Below are 25,717 nucleotides of genomic sequence, written 5' to 3'. Positions count from 1 at the left end.
TATGTTATCAAACAGGAAGACAACCCAATTGGTTTCAGATAAATTTACAACAAAAGCAAAACACTCACTTGGCTGAAATGACTTCAGCCAAGACAAAGATATGTGAAAAACACACCTGTATTTCATAAATTTTGCATTCCTCACAAGTAAAGTCGCAATTAGGAGATACTGTTATTTTATTGAAATAATTAACTTGAAATAGACTAGTAAACAGAAGGTGGCTGGCTGATAACCTCCCTTTTTTTTTTTTTTGATAGTGTCTCACTCTATGGCCCAGGCTGGAGTACAGTGGTGGGATCTCGGCTCACTGTAACCTCCACCTCCCAGATTCAAGCGATTCTCATGCCTCAGCCTCTCAAGTAGCTGGGATTACAGGAGTGTACCACCACACCCGGCTAATTTTTGTATTATTAGTAGAGACGTAGGTTTCTCCCTGTTGCCCAGGTTGGTCTTGAACTCCTGACCTCAAGTGATCCAGCTGCCTCGGCCTCCCGAGGAAGTGCTAGGATTACAGGTATGAGCCACCGGGCCTGGACTCGTTTTAAAAGGACTCTTAGGCTACATAACTTAAGACAACTTTAGCCATCTCTAATCTGCTGAGTTTTATAATACAGGTAAGTTTCCATTAACAAGTAATAAAAACAATCAGCACCCACTGTGATAAACCACCATTTAATAAATGCTTGCTTTATGTCAGTCCTCATTGTAAGCGCTTTTTTTTTTTTTTTTTGAGAAGGGGTCTCACTCTGTCACCCAGGCTGGAGTGCAGTGGCGTGATCTCGGCTCACTGGAACCTCTGCCTCCCGGGTTCAAGCAATTCTCCTGCCTCAGCCTCCCGAGCAGCTGGGACTACAGGTACCCCCCACCACGCCCAGCTAATTTTTGTCTTTTCAGTAGAGACGGGGTTTCACCATGTTGGCCAGGCTGGTCTCAAACTCCTGACCTCAGGTGATCTGCCTGCCTTGGCCTCCCAAAGTGCTGGGTTTACAAGTGTGAGCCACCGCGCCCGGCCTATAAGTGCTTTATGTGTACTAATTTAATGCGTGTAACTATACTGTTATCGCCCGTTTAGCAGATGAGGAAATTGGACGCCAGACAGGGTAACATCTTCCCCTCTCTTAGGCTTTGCTCTGCCTGCTCCTCTCCTCATTCTGACTGCTATGCAATAAAACATGAATCCTCTCATGGAAACTTTTTTCCTGCAAAATCTTCTTTGCTGGACATAGCCAGCTCCAGCCCAAAAGCTACTGTTCTATTTCAACAAATCTTTCAAAAGTGGACAATGTTCTCTACTACCCATCCTCACCATCTGCCCATTCTGGTTTCTCTTCCTCTATCCATGCTGAGCTCACCTTGGGTGCTTCTTCAATGCTGGAATACTCTGAGGCCGACACAGTAGACTCAGGGTCTCAGTCTTTTGACTCTCTCTGTAAACTTGCTTTCCTTAGACTTCATTCACTATCAAGGTATCAGCAGTCACTCCCATTCAAGTGATGCCCAAATATAAACGTGTAGCTTAGACTTCACAACTGAGCTCAGTCCCACATTTTTACCTGACTGCCATATCCACTTTGATGTCCCACTGTCACTTTTTTTTTTTTTTTTTTTTTTGAGACAGTGTGTGGCTCTATTGCCCAGGCTGGAGCGTAGTGGCACAATCTTGGCTCACTGCAGCCTGTGCCTCCCCGGCCCAAGCGATCCTCTCACCTCAGCCTCCCGAGTAGCTGGGCCTAGTGGCATGCACCACCACGCCCAGCTAATTTTTTTATTTTTTGTAGAGACAAGGCTTCACCATGTTGCCCGAGGGGTCTCCAACTCCTGACCTCAAGTAATCTGTCCACCTCGGCCTCATGAAGTGCTGGGATCACAGGCATGAGCCACTGTGCCCGGCCTCATTGTCACTGTTAACACAGGTTTTCATCTCCCTATTTCTCATTCTCAACGTTTTCTCAATCCGCAAATCTCATCCATCATTTCTCTGCAACTGCTGTTCTTTGAGACGTCTGCCACCACCATAATACTTACCTTTACTACTCTCATTCCAGGTAAGTGGAAAAGGAAAACATTTTAAGAGAAGGAAAATAATTCTTAAAGTAGCTAAAAAGTACTGTTCCAGTCATGAATCTGGTATCTGAAAAGTCCACCTTTCACACTTGTTTAAGAGCCCTCTCCTGAATGTCAATAATCCTTACCACAGCTCCCTCCTCCGTTCTCTCTCCCTGTTAAGATGTCATAATTCACTGATAACACCCAAGCTAGCCATTGTGAACTCTTTCCCCCACTCTCTCCATCTAATCCTGTAACCAATTCCAACCAGTTCTCCTAAGTCTCTCTCCAAGCTGTTCCTTCTTGATAATTCACATTATTTTTGCCTATGCAATTATCTTTTGAAAGACTAATAGTGGCTGAGCATGGTGGCTCACACTTGTAATCTCAGCGTTTTGGGAGGCCGAGGTGGGCAGGTGTTCGCGACCAGTCTGCCAACATGGTGAAACCCCGTCTCTACTAAAAATACAAAAAATTAGCTAGGCGCGGTGGCGGGTGCCTATAATCCCAGCTAATCAGGAGGCAGAGGCAGAAGAATCGCTTGAACCCGGGAGGCAGAGGTTGCAGTGAGCCGAGATCGCGCCACAAGACTCCAGCCTGGATGACAGTGCAACACTCCATCTCAAAACAAAACAAAACAAAAAAACAAAACAAAAAAAATACACCATTCCCCAACGCTTCTGCATCCCTTTAAAAAGAAAATGTCAAATGTGGCAATCTCCCCTTAGTCCACCAGTCCTCTAGTAAGGTCCATTAGTTACCAATGACTACCCCCGAGCTCCATTGTCAAATCCATTCCCTGACAACCAGTTTTCTCTTTTCAAAACTCTGTACTCACTTGGAGTCTGAAAAATTATTCTACTCTAACTTGTCCCACTTCTGCTCAGGATCACTCCCCTAAATATCATTATTTCCCAGCACTGTCTTCGGTCCATTATCCTCCAACTCTCTCTAGTCAAACTATTCCTATAGCTTTCACTATTATCCACATCTAATTAATTACACTTCATATCTCCAGCCCCATCTATTCTGAGCTTCACATCCGGATTTTCGACTGTCTACTGGACGTAATATCAGATAGTTTTCAGGGCACCTTCAAACTTAGTATCTATCAAGCCTGCTATTCCTGTATTTCTCACCTCAAATAACGACCATTTATTGATTTATTGTCTCTCAGCTCCAAATTCACCCTTTTGACTGCTCTATGAAAATATATCTGGACCCTTTACAATTTTTTCCTTAGCCAGCTGGTACTGAGGCTTTGTCAGAAGAGGGCGCTGGAGAGACAGGGCAAGAGGAAGGGTGTTGCTTCCTGGGCCAGCATGTGCTCTTGGTAGGCATGAGCAGCCTTTGCAGCTTCTCCATTGCCTGGTGGGTCAGCAGCACTCAGTGGGAGCTTCTCCCAGCATTCCCAGCATTCCCCTCCCTCTCACATCACAGTTGTGCTGCAGTGTCTCCCATGAGACACCTCTCCATGAATGCCTTTTCCCAGCAGCCTAGAGGGCATATTTCCCACAAGTTCCACCAGCATGACACCATAGCAACTTCTGCACCATGCAGTGAGCCATGAAGGAGGCAGAAACTTGTACTAACAGGAAGAGGCTCACATTCTGGACATGGATTTTTCTTGCCTGTAAAGCTTCTGTCATCCACAGCCTCACAGAATACCTTCTCCACTATCGTGGCACTCCTCACAGTCATCATGTCTTACCAAGAAACTCATGTCACAGCAGAGGAAATACAGGACTGTGTTCATGCCCATGGAATTAACTGGTCTTAACATATATGCCATTGCCTGAAAGTAGCTAATCAAATTAACAGGCTTACTAAAGAATCAGTTACAAAGCAAGTTGGGAGACAACATACTAAAAGGGTGGGCATCTGTCTTAGGAGGATGCAGTATGTGTCTCCCCAACTACCAGAATTTGTAGGTCTTGAGAATCAAAAGGTGAAAGTGGGAGCAGCTTCTCTCACAATTATACCTAATGGGCCACTCACAGAACACTCCTTTCCTGTTCTGACAACTGCTGATTTAGAGAACTTAGTCCTTGAGAGAGAAAATGCTTCCAGCAAAAACCACAACAATGGTTCCACTGCCCTGGAAGATGAAGACTGCTACAGGGACATTTTGCACTCCTTGAGATATGAACTAGCAGGCAAAAAACAAACAAACCAACAAACATACAAAAAACGAGTCTACTGGCTGGGGTAACTGATGTGATTACAAAATGAAGGCAGTGAAGACTGTCTGGAATCCAGGGGATTCTCTGGGAAGCTTCTCAGTATATCCATACCAAGTAGTGACGGCCAATGAAAAACAACGGTAACCATAAAAGGCAAGGACAACTGGGGGCTCAGATTCTTTGGGAATGAAGGTTTGGGTTACTTAACTCCAGCAGCTAAAGAACCAAGAGCAGCTGAGGTTCAACCTGAAAGTGAGGTAAGTACAGAATACGCAGTGAAGGGAGGAAGGCACAGATACCAATGATGGCTTACGAGCAATTACAGAAATAACAATGGTAGTAGATTTGCATATTTTCCTATTGTTTGTCATATGGATGTGTTAATTTGTATAGGCCAAGTATTTTCTTTCCTGCTTTTACCTTATTCACAAGTTATTAGATGTTAAATTTTATTATTTAGTCTTTAGGTAACAAACTGTGACTGAATTTCCGGGGTGATTATATAGCCAGTGATGAATACAATGACCCTTGGGGCTGTTCATCTCGTCAGTTTAGAGAGAGGATGAACACTTCTTCACTTGTAAGAAAGAAAGCTATATCTTGTTAAGCAGAAATGCAGAGTTGCATTGCCACTGTACTGGACAAATGTGTGTAGAAGAGTACATATGGAAGGTGAGCAGTCAAAGGGTTGGGATGAACTGTGCTGATTACTGACTTATTTCCTCTAGCTCCAATTTCACCCTTTTTGATTGCTCTGTGAAAAAAAAGGGACTTAGGCCCTTTACAGATTTTTTTCCTTTGCCAGCTAGCACTGACCTTTTTTAAGTAGAAGGTGCAAGAGGAGACATTTGGTTTCCTAGTTCTGGTCTGCTCTCTCCTGCAGCACGGCAGCTTTGCCAGCACCTACAATGCTCAACTCACCAGTGGCTGGCAGCATCTATCAGCATGCCCTCTGGTAGCTCCGTAGCGAGTGCCTCCCATGAGACACCGCTCCTGTGCCCTGCCTTCACTGGTACCTTAGAGGGTGGATCTCCTGCACTCCTGCTGACATGGCACCACAGTGAGAGGAAGGCGGCTCTTTCTTGGGCATGCTACGTCAGTCCTCACTGAGTGACTTCCCCTTGTATCTGCTACTGCTACTCCAATTCCTTGTTAAGGTCTTGTATATTACATTTTTCCTGTTAGCAAATTACTGCATAGTTTCTTCTGACTGGACTCTGATTAACACAATAGCACTACCATCTATTAAACCATCCAGGTAAGTTTTCATCACAATCTCTCCCTCAACCTGCCTAACAAATTGGTTCAAACTGGTTATCAACTTTTATTGATTCCAATTCCTATGTCTCCATGGAATTAAGATCATTTGCATCTACTCTCTTGGTTTGGAGCTTTGAAAATAATTACTGGCTACTGCAGCAAGTATCTACCTGGTTTTGCTATCTTTAGTATCTTTTCTCTATCTCCTGCTGCCAATGTTTTCTATCCTAAGATATTTTCAATCTATAACCAAGATGATTTTTCTAAAACATAAGTCCAAACCATGTCATTACCCTGCTTCACTTTAATCTCATATTTTAAGAATGAAGTTCAAATTCCCAAGCTCCTCATGACTTAGCACCAACCTGGTTTTCTAGCATCTTTATCCAGGTGATCTTTCACCACCACCACCACGGCTGCCCCCACCAAAACTGTTTTTCTTCACTTGTTCTATGGAACTACTTACCATTCCTCCAGTATAGTTTTAAGAGTCTGTCATACGTCTAGGCCCTTCTACATGCTGTTCCTTCATCAAGAAGACTATACCCTCCAATCTGAGTAACTCCCTCTTGGCAGGATTATGTGTAAAGTAATCAGACTAATAACACCACCGTAATCAGACTAATAACACCACTGATGTGCACAGTGGTCTGCACTTCCAAGGCACACGCACTCATTTAACCACAGCATGTATACGTCTATTGGAGAGCACGGCCTCCCCACCATCCTGATCTACGTCAGGGCTCTTTCAGCAGAATCATGTCACGGATGTGCTTGTCCCTCAATAAGGAATATAAACAGATTTAATTTTCTCTTACCTCCAGAAAGGTCCATTTTATTGCTTTGTACATTTTCCTCTGGTGAGTCTCTCTAAAGAAAGAAAATGCAGCATGTTAGCAGACCTTAATTTATCAATGAAAACAAATAAAAAATGAAGAATTTTACTGTATTTCATTATCTGAAAAATTCAAGTGGATCATAAAGCTTCATTTTTCATTGCCTAACGTAATTTTTTAAATGTTTTAAAATAAAACATGTGATTGAAGTTCTTAGCTAAAACCATAAAAATAAAGGTTTGGAGGCCAATTTTACTCCAACATCAAGCACATTCCTAAGGACTCGAAGATGAAAAATAATTCTTGAAAAGAGTGAAATCGAGATAAACCATGGAGCACCATTAAAAGAGGAAGGAGCTGCTAAAAAAACATACTTACCGAAAAACTGATATTTGAAAACTGTTTAACAAATGGATTTATCCACGCTTCTTCTTGTTTGTTTCCACCTTTCATCATTCCCTTTGTAAAATAAAAGAGTAGAAAAGATGCCATGGCCATCTCTGTTTATCTGGGTATAGTGACGGATTAATAAAACTTAAGACAATCCCCAATTCTCATTTTTAGCCAATAATTTCTCCTCCAATCAACTCTTATCAGAGTTGTTAATAATTAAAAATCAACTTATTTGATTTTCAACTTCCTTTGCTCCAGTCCTCTGGTATAGCTGTAATGTACAGAGAAATCTCTAAAGGCAAGCAGTCAGAAGGAAATGACAGAAGCAAAAGGCCTCGATGACCCAAAAATATGAAAACAGGGCCTCTGAGTAGTGGAGAACTGTAAGAGTAGTTATAATTTAGATTTCTGGAATTCTCACTCCAAACCAAAGTAAAAAAATAGTGACTAGGTCCTCAGGTTAGTCCAAAGAAGCCAATTTAACCCATAATTTAATTATGCTATGTGCATCCTACTGAAAACACACCATGTTTTCCACAGGAAAAGTATTTTAAAATTTCAATTTGTGTTGCCAAGAACACAACATCTCTAGCAGAATTGAACCTGGGATTCCTCCTGCTTAGGGCTGGCTGGCTCTCTGCAGCTGGTTGGGGTATGAGTGGTATAGAAACTCCACTGAGACCTGAGTTAAGAGGATGAAGGGTCTGTGATTAGCAGTCTGGTAGACAAGGAGGCTGGAAGCCATAGAGACCTATGTCTCTCATTGTGGTCTCACAGAACCATCCTCAGTCTGTTGCCTTCATCACCCTTTCCCATTGCTACTGTCTATTCCTTCTGACTGTGAAACAGAACACAGCTTCACAACTTCCCCCCAAATGCAGGTCTCTGAAGCAAGCACCTAACTCTCTCCGCAGATTCTGAAGTTGGCTTTGATCCCTTTTCCTTTCACCCCATCCATCCCCATACCTAACTAGTTGCCAAGTTCTTCTGTCCTTTCTATTCTGACTGAAATGCCTCTCAAATTAGTCCCTTCCACTATATATCCAGTCTCATTTCCCAACTCAAGCCTTCCTTTCTAGCTTGAATTAACACAGATGCTCCCTGAGATCCCTAACTGTGGTCTCCCCTCTGTGCCAATTTATATTTCATACTATCATTGACTAAAATTAATAATTAAAAAACCCCACTGATGTTGTTTTCTACTCAATTTCATTGGTTCCATATTTTACACAAAATAAAGTTCAAATTCTTGGCATGCTATTGAAGACACTACAATCTGCCTTAACTACAGAGCCAGATCTCTTGTCACTTCTTCCTAAAAATTCTACATTTTAGTTATGTTGGGCTACTATCTTCCTTAACACATCCCATCCCAAGCATCTTCCAAATTCAAGCTGACACTTCTATGAAGCTCTCCTAATGCCCCGTACTAGACTGTGAGCTCCCGAAAGGTGAAGCTCATATCTTAGTGTATTTGAATCCCCAGCACCAAGCACAGTACCTGGCACACAGCAGAGGCTAAATAAATGTTTGCAGTTGCTTTCTAAAGATTTTTACTAGTAGAAACAAAGGAGAAAGAGTAAAAAGGCTACACACCCTTTCCCTTCTCCTTTTTTTGCCACTCAGACCCTGTAAGGAAAGACAAAGTCACAAAACAGCATGGTCCAGTGGGAAGAACACAGGGTTTGGAATTGGAAGACCTAAACTTAAGTCCTTACTCTGTCACTAGTTATTGCAACTTTGGGCAAGTCACCACCTTTTCCAGTCTCAAATTCCTCATTAGTATCCTATCTTAGAAGGTTGTGAGGATCAAATGACTTATGTAAAACATGTAAAAGCATTTCATAAGCTATATGGCAAGGCAATAGGCAAATTCAGCCACATGAAAAATTTTAAAAATGAAAATGGCAGGTCCTAGACTTAGAATCCCAGGATTAAAAGTGAGGAACCTTGGCAGTTACCTAGTCCAACTATCCACTGGTATTTGCCTTCTAAGGTCTCTCAAAAGGTAATCATTCTCAAGTTGGGTGGGATAGGATGTTATGTCAGAACCACCTGGGAGACTGGGCACCTATTTTGAAAATGGTCGTCCCCAGGAAGACCTGACGCCAGCCCCCAGTGCCACCTCTTACGAACCAGTGCTCTAAATCAGTGCTTCCCAAACCTGGCTCTGCATCAGAGACATTTGGGGAGTTTCTTTAGGGTAAGAAACCTGGTCCAATTTCCAAAACTTCAGTAGACCTGAGGTATGGGAAGCTGCACTTTTAACAAATGCCATGGGATTCCGATGTACAGCCAGCTTTAGGAATATGATTTGTCCACATATAAAAGCCAAATCAAGCTCAGATCATTCCTAGGGATTTCTGTCACAGGACCTTTTGGGATGGGATAGGGACAAAGATGACAGGTGAATAAGGAGGACAGTGACTCTGGGTAAGGGGGTGGTGGGGGACTCCAGGTGAGGAGGTGAAATGGGAGATGACCTGGCAGTGGGATGGAAAGAGTCAACATGGAGATTTGCTCTTCTCTTCATCCTCACCGCTGCAGGCACCACCCTAGGATGAGGGGTTGTCCCAGGCAGCACTGGTGGAGGGGGAGGAGGAGAGAAATCCCAAGCTGTAGCAGTGGGGAGAAAGGAAGTTCCTGTGGTCTTATGTTTCTCTAGGTGGCTGCCCATACAAGTGGCTATACCTAAGGTGGGGGCTGCCTGGACTGTACTGACTGCCAGAAATGGGCAGGCAAAAAATTAATTTTCTGTGGGTAAACTACCTTTGGAATTTAAAGTTTCAAGGGCTTTGCCCTTGAAATGTTTACCTTCGATGACATTTTCTTTGTATATGGTGGCCAATTTAAAGATGAGTTAAGCTCTTGAGACGAATTACTATTCCACATTCCAATCTCTACATCCTCTTCCTCTTCCCAGCCAGTGGGGCGATTTCCAGGCAATGGCATATCATCACCACACCAGCCATCTTGCATAGATTTTGGCCCTGATTGTGGATTTGTGATATAAAGAGAAACATACTTTAATAAAATAATTCCTTCTGGAGAATAAGCATACATTAAAAATTGGGTAGAGAACCTAAGAAAACACACACGCACACACTTATTTCCCTTCCTGCATCTGCACAGAAGGAATATATGTTTTATACTGAGTTAAAAGTTCCACGAAAAAGAATACATTCTTGGCCGGGCACGGTGGCTCACGCCTGTAATCCCAGCACTTTGGGAGGCCGAGACAGGCGGATCACGAGGTCAGGAGATCGAGACCATCCTGGCTAACACGGTGAAACCTTGTCTCTACTAAAAATACAAAAAATTAGCTGGGCGTCGTGGCGGGCACCTGTAGTCCTAGCTACTCGGGAGTTCGGAGGCTGAGGCAGGAGAATGGCGTGAACCCTGGAGGCAGAGCTTGCAGTGAGCCGAGATCGCGCCACTACACTCCAGCTTGGGCAACAGAGCGAGACTCCGTCTCAAAAAAAAAAAAAAAAAGAAAAAGAAAAAGAACATATTCTTATTTTAAAATCTAATAAAACTCCTCCATGCCTTTAACAAATCATGGTTCTTGAACATGGACAATGGTAGCACTCTTGTTTGTACCCACTTAATAATCTGCATAGTGACACACAGGACGAAGATGATGAATGAAATTTGAAATAATCAGTTTTTGTATATATTTTCAGGGAGAATGGCCAAAGAGTATTTCAAAGTCATAAGCAGAAAGCATCTTATCTTCACACATGGCCCTTGGGATTCCTATAGGGTATCTTTTACATAACCTATAGGATAATGACAATGTTAATTTGAATCTTGGGTCTTTTCTGAACTATGCTAATTGTCTGTAACTTTCAGGGAATCATCTGACAGTCTGAATATGTGTCCTCATGGCTACACTATTTAGCCTCTCAGGCTGGATGGCATGAAAGTTGCTAGTAGACTCTTCCTAGATAACTTAATTTGGTAAATTATAATTTAGATTTGATAAAGTATATGCTAATTAACAGTTACAATTCTAAGAAATATGAGAAAAGAGGAAAATTCAGAAAGAGAATAAACCATGTTACAAAATCAAAGAGCAAAATACTGAACATCATCTATCGTGCCATATTATGAGATTATAAATAACACAGAAACCTTATCTAATTATTTAATTATAGTCAGTGAGTGATCACCACTGCTACACAACAGCTACCAGGCATTGTCAATAACTTACCAGATTTGCTTAATGCTTGTGGACCAACAGAGCTGGAGCCCCACGTGGATGTGCTGGATGCCGCAGCAATGGGTTCCCCCCAGCTGGGACCACTGTCTATGGGCTTACCCCATGCTGAAGTACCATTATCCACAGTTGTGGCTGGAGTAGAAGGCTCCCCCCAGGGCTCACCCCAGCCTTTAGAAAGTGTGGGAAAAGAAGTCATCAGCATAGAAGGTAAGGAGGTGCAGTGGAATAAGGGACAATAAAGAATACTTAGGGACCAAGGATGAAGAACCTCACGTTTATGTACAGAATAATGATACTGTGATAGGCAAAAAGATGGCATCGTTTTATGTTTAAAAAAAAAAAAAAAAAAAGACAAACTATTTCCCATTAATATAACTATAAGGTGAGAATTTTTTAAACTTTTTTCATAATTACCCTCTAGGCCTAGAGCTGATTTTTGCATAGTTATGGGAAACCACTCTCCTTTGAGCATCAATTTAATTCCTGAAAAAGTCAAGTCATTCTAAACCGAACCTTGTGAATTGGAGCAGGTGATAAGCTGGGTGACAGTGTATGTATAACATTTGTACCAGCTGGGTACAGTGGCTGATGCCTGTAATCCCAGCACTCTGGGAGGCCGAGGCAGGTGGATCAGCTGAGGTCAGGATTTTGAGACCAGCCTGGGCAACATGGCAAAACCTGGTCTCTACTAAAAATACAAAGATTAGCTGGGCATAGTGGCACACACCTGTAGTCCCAGCTACTCAGGAAGCTGAGACAGGAGAATTGCTTGAACCTGGGAGGTGGAGGCTGCAGTGAGCCAAGATCATGCCACTGCACTCCAGCCTAGGTGACAGAGCAAGACTCCATCTCCCCCCACCCAAAAAAAAAAAATTGTGGCACAAGTGTACCCCTTCCACACCACATACACTGGAAAAACAATGTACTACCCAGCTAACAATAATGGGTCACCTACTTTTTACACATGCTGAACAATCCTTATTTTAAAATCTGAAGTATTAGGCTGAGGTTGTCCAAAGCAAAAAAAACAACAACAACAACAACAAAAAAACACCACCACCACAACAAAAACAAAGCCATAAACGTTTCATTAGGAAAAAATAAAAGCCAATAGGCTTCATCTTAGATACATACTTCTTCCTTTTAAGAATCAAACCTAAATACAACAAACTATACTTAGACTGAAAAAAAAAAAATTAGGCGCCGAAAAGTTAGCTCATGAAAGCACTCCCATATCCACTTCCAATGAGACTATTAAGTCAATAAAACTTTTATTAACAAAGACAATGTAGCCAATCACACTTAATGAAAATGTTGTTGGGATAATTTGCAGAGACAGGAATTAGTTCATTATAAGAGAGGAAAGTAAGGATATACTAGAAAGGTATTATCAAACATTTTTAATACACAAACATATATACTGTATCTAAGTAGAGTTGGATTTCTCACCTACTTAAAAAAAATCCCTTCTAGAGCCAAATATAGTACCTAATGTTTAGATAGTACTGTATTTATGAGATACTTGTTTTATTTCTGGAGATATTTTAGTCAAATAATAAAACCACAAGGACTAACTCAAAACAACTTAGAGAAGTGTACAGCATTTCCACTTGACCGCCCTTGTCCAATTCACCTTCTGTTGCATTTCTAATAGAGAATGAAGTGTGCAGGACTCAAACAACACTGCCAAAAGTGGAGCTCTGTTCTCTGATGGTAAACATCACCCCTATAATTTTCTTCAAGCTGCTTCTGGATTACAGTAAGGAACAGCCTTTGTGTACATATCCAAGCACTTTGTTATACAAATCTTATAATAACAGTAAGTTAAAATAAGTCTTGATTTCATAAAATAGAAACTTACCAGAGCCACTGCTTGCCTCTTTGTTTGAGATGGCACTTGCAGGCGTTAGCAGCTGATGTACCTGTGCTTGCTGGTCTGAACGGCTGTTGCCATTTGGGACGTTTTTGTTCCACATGTTCACATTTTTGTAGTTGTATTTGCTTGGATCTCCCCAAGCTGAAGTTCCATCATCAATCTCCATTTTGCGACGTATAGATTCTGGGGATGGTTCCTCCCAGCCTGTGGGTTCTTCTTCTTTTGTTGGGGCTGGTATAGGTCCCCCCAGCCAGCCTGTACCAGGAGGTTTGCCTGTAGCTGGTGGGATTCCCCAAGATCCAACAATGTCTTGTTGCTTGTTCCAGTCTGGAGAACTGACTGGCTTTGACGAATCTCCCCAACCTAGAGACTGATTAGACTTTGGAGGGTCTCCCCATCCCTGGGAAGGAGTAGGTTTAGAAGATTCATCCCATCCTGATGAATTATTTGGATTTATGTTGTTTCCCCAAGTAAAAGAACTAGTTTTACCAAGTTCGTTCCAACCGGAAACGGACCTGTCGCTGTCACTACCTCCTGAGCTGGATTTCTTATTGGCCTCACCCCAATGGTTACTCCTTGAAGTTTCTCCCCAGCTATCACTGGCAGAAACAGACCACCCTTGGCTTGATTTCTGTCCATCACCCCATCCCTGTTTGTTCTTTTGCGAGTCATTCCATGCAGCCTTCTCCTCTTTGCAATTCCCCCACTGATTGCTCTTGACCATTCCTGTAGCAGCAGAATCATCTTCCCACCCCCCCTGGCAGTTTGAGCCTTTGGAATCTCCCCACCTCAGAGCAGGTTTGGGATCGCCCCACCCTGATACAGATGAGGTATCATTACTATTAGGGCTAGTCTTATCTATACATGCCCCTGAGTTAAAAGTCTGTGTTGCAGAGCTTCCCCAGGCCTCTGTCCCATTGTCAGTCTTTCGTTCCCCTCTAGGTGATGTTTCTGTATCCCAGGCAGTATTCTGCTTAATAGGAGTCTGTCCCCAACCAGAGTTGGACAGGACACGTGGATCTAAGTCAGTTCTGTTTACAATGCTTTGGAGTAATGTGTGCTGATCAATTTTTCTTCTGTCTCTACTCTGACTTTCTCCAGTTCCTTTTTCCTCAAGGCGTCCAGTGCTTTCTGTACTACCATCGCTCTCCACTGTAGCTCCTGTTTTGGCCCACACACTGCTTTGCTCATTTGTCTGAGATGTGGCAGAACCCTGATCCTCTTCCTCAGTAGATTTCCATCCATTTGTAAACTTCTTACCATTGCCATTTGCACTGTCATTGGAATGCTGATTGCTAGGCAGTTTGTTCCACTCACCGCTGGGTAAATTAGTGCCAGTGTTTTGTGCAGGGGTTCCCCATCCTCTTCGACTTCCTCCAGAATTCGCGCCATTTCCACTTCCCCATGATGCACTCTGGGAATTTGCTGCACCAGATTCCCACACACCACCTCCTTTGTTTGTGTTAACTTGAAAGTTAGTGCCCATAGGCCCATTTACGCCAGGCTGCATTAGAGTTGCATTCACAGTGTCACCATTAGCTTGGCCATTAGGGCCTGAACATTTGTCTCCAGAGTAATTAGAACCATAGGCACCCCATGTAGTACCATAAGAGCCTCCACTTTTTGACTCTCCATTGCTAAGGTGAGAACGGGAAGTGCCATTCATACCTGATGGAGCCTGCATCTGAGGATGATTCATTGTGCTCACACGCCAGGCCCCCGTATTACTACTAGGCAGCTCATTATTCTGCACTGAACCGGAGTTTGGTAAACTAGAGGTCATAAAGTTAGTAGTGTTATTTGGTCCAGTCATTTCAGTGGTAATATTCTGAGGTTGACCACTGAATGAAACCTTCTGTGTACCACTTACTTCAGATTCACAAGTTTCCTGAAGGCTTCCCCAGGTACCATGGGTAGAACCACCACTCACTTTAGAGTTAATACTCTGATTGTTAGGCATCTGGCCTATAGTACTGCACTGAATATTGATGCCAGAACTACCACTCCCTACAGGCCCTTTTAGGGCAAGTCCATTGTTCTCTAATACTGGCCAGGCACCATGGTTGCTAGCTGAATTCAAAGTGCTTGGATTTAACCCTCCATTTGATGAAGAACTTACAGTGCCCCAAGCATTCATTCTATTGTTGCTACTTTCAGATTTGCTTTCAGGAGCATCCACAGAGACCTGACATGTGCTTATTATGGCTCCATGGGAAAAACCCCATGGCCCAGTACTACTTCCATGGCCCACATTATTGCTGCTGCTACCAACTACAAACTTGTTTTGGGAACCAAGTCCAGTGCTATTCCGAAGGCCATCTTTTTCACCACCTGTGTTCCCTGAAGCCATGATAGTGATGTTTCTTTCCGACTCAGAACTGGAGGCAGAATCAGCATCCATACATTCTGAAGCCAACTCCGGATCACTGCCAGGGACTGAGGGCCATGCTTCTTTTTCCGACAAGTCACTTACAACAGCATTCTTACAGTTTGTGCTAGAATCGCTTGTAGAAGACACAAGTCCCCGCTGGGAATTTTCATAATGGGATCCTGAAGTACTGTGGTTTATATCTAGGATAAAGGAGAAGTACAACTATTTATAAAAAGTGTTAGGCCATTTCAAAATGACACTAAAATTTAAGAAAAATGACGAATATGTTATAAATAAATGTGGCTCCTCAAATTTAACAACGGTAGAATGGTTACAAGGGCACTGGTTATCTTCTAGCCACCAACTTTCCATGTTCAACTGATATTATCCTAAGATCCTAGAGGACACAACAGCCCCTTGATAAATACTTGCTGAATGAATACACTGTTAACATATCAGCAAATAAAAGAATTTTGGAGTCAAGAAGGTCTAGGAGGCAGCTACACATTAGGATAACAGAACAACCCAGGCGTAGAAGCCTGACATGGAAAGATGGGTAAGGAGAAGTGAATAGCCAAAATTTGATAAAATGTATCAGAAATATTTTTCTACCCTCTGTTTTCTACTATAGCTTTTCCAAACAACTGTTTTGGGTATTGTAACAAGTTTATAATTTTTTTTTTTTTTTTTTTTTTTTGAGACGGAGTCGCGCTCTGTGCCCAGGCTGGAGTGCAGTGGTGCGATCTCGGCTCACTGCAAGCTCCGCCTCCCGGGTTCATGCCATTCTCCTGCCTCAGCCTCCCTAGTAGCTGGGACTACAGGCGCCGCTATCACGTCTGGCTAATTTTTTTTTTTTTTGTATTTTTAGTAGAGACGGGGTTTCATCGTGTTAGCCAGGATGGTCTCCATCTCCTGACCTCGTGATCTGCCCGCCTCGGCCTCCCAAAGTGCTGGGATTACAGGCGTGAGCCACTGCACCCAGCCACAAGTTTATAAAAATTTTTAAGAATGGTAAGAATTTGAAAGCTTTTATCATTACATTCCATTTCATTAGTATCCATCTTCAACCTGAAATATTACATCCAAGTAACAGTATTTTCAGTTCAACTTCCTCTCATAAAATTTTCTTAACTTACCTTCCTAACCACATTTATATAAAAGGACAGAAAAGTAATGGTTGTTATGCTGAAGATCACAGAATTATTATGATCTCAAAAAATCAACTGCTGACACTGGAGCCATTTGATGACCAGTCATACAATCCTATAATCTTGGACTTCCTGCTATGTATTACTATCTAGCTATTTTACCACAGGTAGGGTGGTTCTAGTGCTTCTGATAGTTCCCCATACTCTTAACTCTCACTTGGTTTAAGGATCTGGTAGGTAGACATTCCTCAGAGGCATTAACCTGCATAAGCCATGTGCATTTCGACTGCCTTGAGGGGCAGGTTATATTGCAGTTTTCTACTAAAGTACCAATCAGAATCACATGTAGTGTTTTTAAATATACATGTTCAAGGCAATGTCCCAGACCTAATGAGCCAACCTTCAGGGGTTGTAGGCCTAGGAGATAAACAGAAGTCACTATTAAGGTGTTTGCTAAAATGGAAAATCAGATTCAATTTGCATCATTTTCTCTCAAAGCACAATCATTAAGCAGCAAAAGATGATGAGCTGGAAAGAGTCTGGAAAAGTGAGTGGAGAGAGACCAGAAATGATATAAATTCATCAAATAACATACTTTAAAGTTCCATAGATGACTCTAATTTCCACTCCCTGTTTAAGAATCATTTCTTTAATGATTCCTAAAGCTGCCAAAGAAGATTTGCTATCTTTCAGTGCCCATGAGGAGAATTTCTCATGAAATAAAGGGTAACAGCACTGGGTATAAGCAAATCAACACACTAACATCTGCACCGGCACCATCAACAAATGTTTTGCATTCAGGACTATGTCTGACAACTTTCTGTGCACTTTTATCACCGAATCCTTATAGCTACCCTAGAGGATAGGCATTACCTTCACTTGCAGATGACAAAACTGAGGTTCACAGGTTAATTTATGGAAAATTAAGTGAGAAAGGCAGGATTCATCAGAATCCTTCATAAAGCAAGGTGCCTAAGAATGTAGACAGGACTCTAGAGACACCCAGATTCAAGTCTGAACTCTGTATGACCAAATCTGCAAAACCAGAATATAAACAATACTTCTTAACCTGGTTCTTTTGTTAATTGTATCATATGTAAAACATTAAGCTCAGTGCTGGCTGCAAATAAGTGCCTCGTTAGGGTCAATCTGACATAGTGATTAACAGCACAGATTGGGTAGCCAGAATGCGTGGGTTTAAGAGACACTCCTACCATTTACTAGCTGTGTGACCACGGTAAGATCCTCAATCTCTGTGCCTAGTTTCATCTCTGAAGTAGAAATAGTATTAGTACCAGGCCAGGCACAGTGGCTCACCCCTGTAATCCCAGCACTTTGGGAGGCCAAGGTGGGTGGATCGCGAGGTCTGGAGTTCGAGACCATCCTGGCCAACATGGTGAAACCCTGTCTCTACTAAAACTACAAAAAATGAGCCGGATGTAGTGGCGGGCCCCTGTAGTCCCAGCTACTCGCGAGGCTGAGGCAGGAGAATTGCTTGAACCGCGGAGGCGGCGGAAGTTGTTGCAGTGAGCCGAGATGGTGCCACTGCACTCCAGCCTAACGACAGAGTGAGACTCTGTCTCCAAAAAAAAAAAAAAAAAAGAAACAGTATTAGTATCAATCTCACACAACTGTGGTGTGGATTATTAAAACTGTACTGGCCAGGCGCGGTGGCTCACGCCTATAATCCCAGCACTTTAGGGGGCCAAGGTAGGTGGATCACGAAGTCAGGCGATGTTAATCATCCTGGCTAACATGGTGAAACCCCGTCTCTACTAAAAATACAAAAAAATTAGCCGGGTGTGGTGGTGGGTGCCTGCAGTCCCAGCTACTCAGGAGGCTGAGGCACAATGGCGTGAACCTGGGAGGCAGAGCTTGCAGTGAGCCAAGATCGCCCCACTGCACTCCAGCCTGGGCAATAGAGCATGGCTCTGTCTCAAAAAAAAAAAAAAAAAAAAAAGGTACTCTGTACTATATCTGATCCATATTAGGTGCTTAATAAATGAGGTCTATTATCACTGATAAATGCATGCTAAGGATTATCATCTTTTAGTCCTATCTCCAAAGCATGTTTTTCATTCCACGACGTCTCCCTTATGAAGAACAAAGTGAGAAATCATATAACTTCCTTACTTAAAATTTCCACTTAGATACCTGAATATTCTACCTTAGATACCTTATCTTAGATACCTCAGATATTCTGAAAGCAGAATCTTCTAATTCTGGATTTACACTCCAACAGAGTGTAAATTCCTCTCCTCCCAAAGGGGGCAAAAACTGCTTCTTTAAAAGTTTTTCTCATCTCAGTAAGTTTCCTAAAACCTAGAATTTATCTTCTATTCCTCCCTGTGCACAGCACATCCAAAACAACATCAAGTCCAAAATCTATGTACCTTTTCTCCAAATCTAAGACAGTCCAGCCCTTGTCACTTTCTTTCCCTGGACCACTGCAAACGTATTTCTGCTGCCACTATTTGCATGCATAAGAGAGTGTGTGTGTGTGTGTGTGTGTGTGTGGGGCCACTTTCATAAAGCAGGAGTAAGAAAACAAGATTGGCCATCGAAAACAAAACTACCCAAATGGAAAATAAGAAATGGATCCAGAATTCAAGAGTGAAACACCACAAGCATTCCCATAATGACAAGAAAAAGACAAAAATACTTGTCATCAATACTACTATTCGGTCTAGTGTTAGAACTACTAACTGATAAAATATGACTCAAAAATGGGAGGTAAAGATAATAGAATAGAGGTAAAAAAGATCAACATGAAAAAACAATTTCCTTTCTACATGCCAAAAATAATCCAGGAGAAAATGTTGATGGGGAAAGATCTTAATCATTAAGAGCCATAAAGTAACTGGAATAAAGCTAGCAAAAATATTTAAAGTCGTATATGATTATATTTTATTGCAGGCCATAGAAGACACTTGAAAGTAAAGACACTTGTTACTGGATATGAAGATGTAACAATGCTCTAAGTTTAATTCAATTATAAGAAATTGTTAACAAGAGTCTGTAAAAATGATTATAAGTGATTTAAAAATCTTGTAAAGTAAATGGGAGAGTAACCCTCTAAAAGATTTCAAAAAGAAGAGGTTGTGAAGAAGAGAATCTGCATTATCAGGAAATAGTTGAACAGCACTGCACTGCCAGACAGCACTTTGACTGAACAGAAAAAGTAACCCAGAAACAGATCCAAGTATATGTCAAAGATACTATTTCAAGGATTAGCATTTTAAATCAGTGGGGAAAGGGAATATTCAGTACTTGAAAACTTTTTAAAATGAGATAATATATTTTTAAAAATCCCAAATGATTAAAACATTAAAAGACGAAACCATGAAGCTATCAATGAATAAGTATTTTTTATACATAAACCATATGTGACAGATTTCACTGTTAATGTTAGAATACATCAAAAGTAAAGCAAAAAAGCAAACACCTGAATATATTCTGGAAATGAGTTCTATCACCTTTAATGTTAGTGAAAAACGTTCTCAGATTCTGGTCATGACCTGGTTTGGTGGCTAAGTTTGTCTTTTAAAATATTATTAACTAAAATCCCATTTTTAATCTAGAAGCCACTTGATCAAAACCTAAATTAAAGATTATTTTAAAAATTGGGTTACCAATGGTGAGTTACAAGGCATTCTGGGTTATAAAAAAGGTTTTAGTTTAGAAAAAAAAATTCGTTTGGCATTTTAGCTCATGCCTATAATCCCAGCACTTTGGTAGGCCGAGGCGGCAGTACTGGTTGGGTCCAGGAGTGAGACCATCCTGGGCAACCTAGCAACACCCCATCTCTACAAAAAATAAAAAAATCAGCTGGGCGTGGTGGCATACACCTGGAGTCCCAGCTCCTTGAGAGGCTGAGGCAGAAGGATCGCTTGAGCCTGGGAGGTTGAGGCTGTATTGAGTTGTGACTATGCCACTGCACTCAGCCCAGGTGACAGAGCTAGAGTCTGTCTCAAAATGAATAAATAAATAAAAATAAATAAAAGGTGTTGGCTGGGCACAGTGGCTCACTCCTGTAATCTCAGCACTTTGAGAGGCTGAGGCAGGTGGATCAACTGAGGTCAAGAGCCTGGGGCCAGCCTGGCCAACAGGGTGAAACCCCATCTCTACTAAAAATATAAAAATTAGCTGGGCATGCAGCAGGCACCTATAATCCCAGCTACTCAGGAGGCTGAGGAAGGAGAATCACTTGGACCCAGGAGGCGGTGGTTGCAGTGAGTCGAGATCATGCCACTGCACTCCAGCCTGGGCATTATATAAGAGCGAAACTCCATCTCAAAACAACAACAACAACAAAAAAAAACAAAATGTATTGCAGGGGATGGGAACAGACAGTATTATAACAGAAAGGGTAAAAAGAACAGGACTCCTCAGGAAATCATTACTAATATGTTTCAGAGTCAGAGATTATTTCAGATTTGGAAGAAGTCAGATAATTTATTTTGCTTATAGACACACAAGAAGACCCAGTGCTGTAAATGATCTGGAAGACAAACATAGAGAAGCATCATTAAGTAGAGTATTATCACTCAGCTCTTCCAGGAAATAATGAGAAATAGTAAATCTCTGTGCTAGTGGGAAGAAAGGGGGCGGCTGAGTTTTACTGAGTGTAATGCAAAATGTTTATACACTGCAATGCTGTAGGCAAACTTAGATTTGGAAGGTTGCGCGTTATTTAGAAATATTTGAAATCCAAAGTATCATTAACATCCTACTTTCATACAAAATGCCCACAGAAGTGTGATCACCAACAGTACCACACTAAAAAAACGTAAATACATAATCGTACATAATAGAACATCTATCCAAAAAAAAAAATCAAAGAGGTTATGTGGGGGCTGAACAAAGACTGGTGATAATTCTAGTGACATAAAAAAACAGCATCGGCTGGGCGTGGCGGCTCATGCCTGATCCCAGCACTTTGGGAGGCCTAGGTGGGCAGATCACCTGAGGTCAGGAGTTCGAGACCAGCCTGGCCAACATGGTGAAACCCCGTCTCTACTAAAAATACAAAAATTAGCTGGGCATGGTGGTGGGCGCTTGTAATCTCAGCTACTCAGGAGGCCGAAGCAGGAGAATTGCTTCAACCCGGGAGGCGGAGGTTGCAGTGAGCTGAGATCGTGCCACTGCACTCCAGCCTGGGCAACAGAGCGAGACTCTGTTTCAAAAGAAAAGAAAAGAAAAGAAAAAAGAAAAGAAAAGAAACCGCATCACTTATTCAGGAAGAATTTAGATCCATGGACATTCAAATATTTTTCTTCTAAATATACAGCATCTAACAAACAAAACAGTTAAATATTTATTTTCTACCTTAAAGACTTTCAATTTCACCAGAAAGGGAAGAGCTTCAAAAGTAAATAATATTTACGTTTTACAATGTTTCCAAGGAGTATGAGAGAGATGGTACCACTGGGAATATGAGAAAACCTTAGATGCACAATTTCAAATCACTTTTTTTTTTAAACGGAGTCTGGCTCTGTCACCCAGGCTGGAGTGCAGTGGTGCGATCTTGGCTCACTGAAAGCTCTACCTCCCGGGTTCATGCCATTCTCTTGCCTCAGCCTCCCGAGTAGCTGGGACTACAGGCACCTGCCACCACACCTGGCTAATTTTTTGTGTGTTTTTAGTAGAGACGGGGTTTCACCATGTTAGCCACAATGGTCTCGATCTCCTGACCTCGTGATCTGCCTGCCTTGGCCTCCCAAAGTGCTGGGATTACAGGTGTGAGCCACCACGCCTGGCCTCAGATCACTCTTAAGTACAAAATTCAACATGACTCTTCTGGTTATTCTTGCCTTTGATTCAGGGTTTGGCAAACTTGTTCTACACTGGTCCAGTTAAACATTTCAGGCCTTGCAGGCCAGATGGTCTGTGAAAACTATTTAACTCTGCCATTGTAGCTTGAAAGCAGCCCACAGACGATATGTAAATGAATGGGTGTGGGTATCTCCCAATAAAGCCGGACTAAAATAGGCCCAAATCTCTGTTCCGGAATAAAAAAGACAAATGTAATATCACAACCAAATGCAATGCATGAATCATGACTGGCTTCTGGTTTGAGAGATGGGATGAAGGTGACAGGGAGATGGATACAAAAGACTTTCTTGGGGATGTTGCTCTAGACCAGATGGTGAACACCTCAACCAGGGCAACTGGTAGCAGCAGTATCAAGGGGGGAGACGGAAAAGTGGAAGGTATTTAAGAGTTAAAATTGGCTGGGCGCGGTGGCTCACGTCTGTTATCCCAGCACTTTGGGAGGCTGAGGTAGGTGGATCACGAGGTCAGGAGATCGAGACCATCCTGGCTAACATGGTGAAACCCCGTCTCTACTAAAAATACAAAAACTTAGCCAGGCGTAGTGGCACGCGCCTGTAATCCCAGTTACTCGGGAGGCTGAGGCAGGAAAATGGCGTGAACCCAGGAGTCAGAGCTTGCAGTGAGCCGAGATCGTGCCACTGCACTCCAGCCTGGGTGACAGAGTGAGACTCCATCTCAAAAAAAATAAAAAAAATAAAAAAGAGTTAAAATCAGCAGAGTACAGTAACCCTGTGAGACATACAGGAGAGGGAAGAGTAAAGCATGATTTCAAGGTTTCTAGATGGGCGACTGGATGAATGGGGGCGGCAACTATTTGAGCAAAGGAATGCAGGAGGAGGAAGTGGTATGGGGGCAACACAAAGAGTTCAAGTTTGGACATACTGAGTTTTGAGGGGCCCAACATCAACTGAAGACTTCCAGAAGAGGACCTAAAATATGGGGAGATCTGAAACAAAGCCTTGGGAGGGAACAAAAAGGTTTGCATTTGACATTCAGAAGATCAGTGACTTCAGCAATAGAGTTATTTTAGTCAAGTGAGCAGAAGCCAGATTATGAGACACTGATGTAATACATTAAAGACTGCAAGTACAGACCATTCCTTCAATAATACTGAAAGGCGGGAGGGAGAAATTCTGTAATAGCCTCAAAAGACTATGGGGATTTTGCCGGGCATGGTGGCTCACGCCTCTAATCCCAGCAGTTTCGGAGGCCAAGGCAGGCAGACAGCTTGAGCTCAGGAGTTCAAGATCAGCCTGGGCAACATGGCAAAATCCCGTCTCTCTACAAACCACACAAAAATTCACCAGGCGTGGTGGCAAACGTCTGTAGTCCCAGCTACTCAGAGAGACTGACTGAAGTGGGAGGATCACTTGAGCCGGGAGGTTGAGGCTGTAGTGAGCCGTGTTCATGCCACTGCACTCCAGCCTGGGTGACAAAGTGAGACCCTGTCTTCTCAAAAAAAAAAAAAAAAAAAAAAGAAAGAAAGAAAAAAAAAGAGTATGGAGACTTAACGAAATTTTTTTTTAAGGATAGAGAAGATATGAGTTTGTTTATCATCCAAGGGGAAGGTGCAAGTTCCAAGCAAGCAGAAGCTGCAAGACAGCAAGGATGTACACCGTGCTAAAAGCCCAATGCAAGAGCACAGATGGATGGAACGGACAGCATTTTAACCTTTAAACATTTCCAGAAACTTTAATGTTAACATTTTTGGTTAAAACATCCCAATTACTGGTCATTCACCATTATGCCTCAAATGTCTTCTTCTTTAAAAAAAATAACTATTTCAAACATAGAAAAGTCCATAAAAGAGTAATATAAAATATACCCATACACCTTAAAAAATACATTACTAGTATGGCAGAAAAAACTCATATTCTCTCTCTTTCCTTCCCCAGTGGGTATACCAGTGGTAATCACTCATGTAAATCTTTATATCTTACTACATTTGAATTCATTCCCTAAGCAATACATAGTGTTCTATATGCTTTATATTTTATATAAACGCTAGCATACTCTGAACAAGCAAGCAAGCAATACATTCTTGGGACAACTAGCAAAAATGTGGACACAAACTATTAGAAGATATTGTTGTTGTTCTTTTACTTAGCAGTGATAATGGTATTGTGGTTGTACAGGAGACTATGCTTATTCTTAGGATAACTACCTGTGAAGTATTAAAGTTGAAGTGTCAGTGTTTGCAACTTACTTTTAAGTGGTTCAACAATAATGTGCACATGTATGCATATATGAGACAGAGAAAGAGATGTATGTCAAGATGGGACAATGTTAACCACCACCAGATTTGGGTGGAGGGTATATGAGTGTTCACGATTCTAGTCTTCTTAACTTTTCTGTATGGATCATGTCAGGTGGATAAAAAATGGGATAGAACACTTTGGCCTATAAGAACAATATTGCTCCTGTTGAGCCTACTGGTCCCCCCAAAGCCTTCACTCTCATTACATGGTTTGTGGGCCCCCATATTAAAGAGTTATTTCACCCCTTTGGGCTCTAAGTGGTCAACTGCAAAAAAGAGGTCTTAAGTCTCAAATTAAACCATCAATAAATGTCTAAGGCCCAGCCCCAAACTGGCAGCCCAGGGCTAGTCTGCAGAGTTGTCTAGTTTGACTAGCACAGGATTCTAAAAAAATTAAAAACGAGAACATAAAAAAGCCAAATACAAATGGATCAAACAAAACAAAACAAAACAAAAAACCAAGCTAACATTACGTTTCCCCAATTCTGAACTACATGTAGTTCACAACAAAGAATGCTCATGTTTCCGGGCTACTGTGCACGCTGTTTATACTATCTAGTACCCGGTTCTTCACTGCCCTCTAGGCTACTTCCTAATCTGTAAAATGAAGATGATACTATCTACTCTGTAAAAGAAGCATTAAGTAAGTTAGTAGTGTGTGGGCACAGTAAGCACTCCATAAGGATTAGCCACTATATCGTTATTAATATTAATAATTTGGTAGGAGCTGGATATACCTAACTCATAAGAAGCCTTCACTGACTCTCCTGGTCTATTTTGCAAGCTAAAGTTTCTATTACCAATCCTAGTAACACCTAGAAAGATGTTTTAATGTAAATATGTAAAATATGCTGGTAAGTGGGGATTCGCAAATTTTTTAAGAGAAAAAAATACAAATCTGGCTCTTCTTTGGAATGCCTTGGTTTCATCATCTGCATTTTCTAGTTGTTTTTTGAGATTGAATCCAGGCTTCAGTTAGATTGCTGCACCCTCCTCACTTCCAACTTAGCCTCCACATCAATGCAGTCCACCCTGGTAAAATTCTTTTAGAAACAGGCAGGATGTTTTTCCTTCTCAGCCTTTTTTTGAAGACTTCTTCCTATGCCCACACCTGAGGCCTTCTTCTCATCTGAACGCACACTTGTAACACTTTTGGTATTTTTGACTCAGAGTTATTTTTGAGAAGCAAGATTCTTACACTTCTGTTGTTTCCATTTCAAAAACAGGTACCTTTCATTTCCCCAAGTGAAAAGGCATATTTGACATATTTTCTAAATATACTATCCCACT

At 41.9% G+C, this 25,717-nt stretch overlaps 1 protein-coding gene and 1 long non-coding RNA gene across 24 annotated transcripts in view; one reads left to right on the top strand and one right to left on the bottom strand.

Annotated features, from left to right (window-relative positions):
- The window catches only part of TNRC6A (trinucleotide repeat containing adaptor 6A), a 214,654-nt gene that overhangs the window by 23,075 nt on the left and 165,862 nt on the right, over window positions 1-25,717 (bottom strand). For 10 of the 23 annotated variants that reach the window (XM_077986567.1, XM_077986569.1, XM_077986566.1 and 7 more), the window contains 6 exons: window positions 12,802-15,387; window positions 10,932-11,108; window positions 9,533-9,708; window positions 8,315-8,347; window positions 6,704-6,784; window positions 6,308-6,359 (listed from right to left, as the gene is read on the bottom strand). In XM_077986567.1, coding sequence (XP_077842693.1) covers window positions 6,308-6,359; window positions 6,704-6,784; window positions 8,315-8,347; window positions 9,533-9,708; window positions 10,932-11,108; window positions 12,802-15,387 — 3,105 coding nt within the window. The remainder of the gene's footprint in view (window positions 1-6,307; window positions 6,360-6,703; window positions 6,785-8,314; window positions 8,348-9,532; window positions 9,709-10,931; window positions 11,109-12,801; window positions 15,388-25,717) is intronic. The other 13 variants (XM_077986580.1, XM_077986571.1, XM_077986574.1 and 10 more) reach the window with 2 other exon arrangements.
- LOC144338142 (uncharacterized) lies at window positions 239-1,679 on the top strand. The gene is made up of 2 exons (XR_013411988.1): window positions 239-469; window positions 949-1,679. It is a non-coding gene; the product is annotated as an uncharacterized LOC144338142 (long non-coding RNA).

The sequence above is a fragment of the Macaca mulatta genome, chromosome 20, assembly GCF_049350105.2.
Source record: "Macaca mulatta isolate MMU2019108-1 chromosome 20, T2T-MMU8v2.0, whole genome shotgun sequence".
NCBI lineage: Eukaryota > Metazoa > Chordata > Mammalia > Primates > Cercopithecidae > Macaca > Macaca mulatta.
The sequence above is the reverse complement of the archived record's forward strand: the minus strand, read 5'-3'. Positions and strand labels throughout refer to the sequence as shown.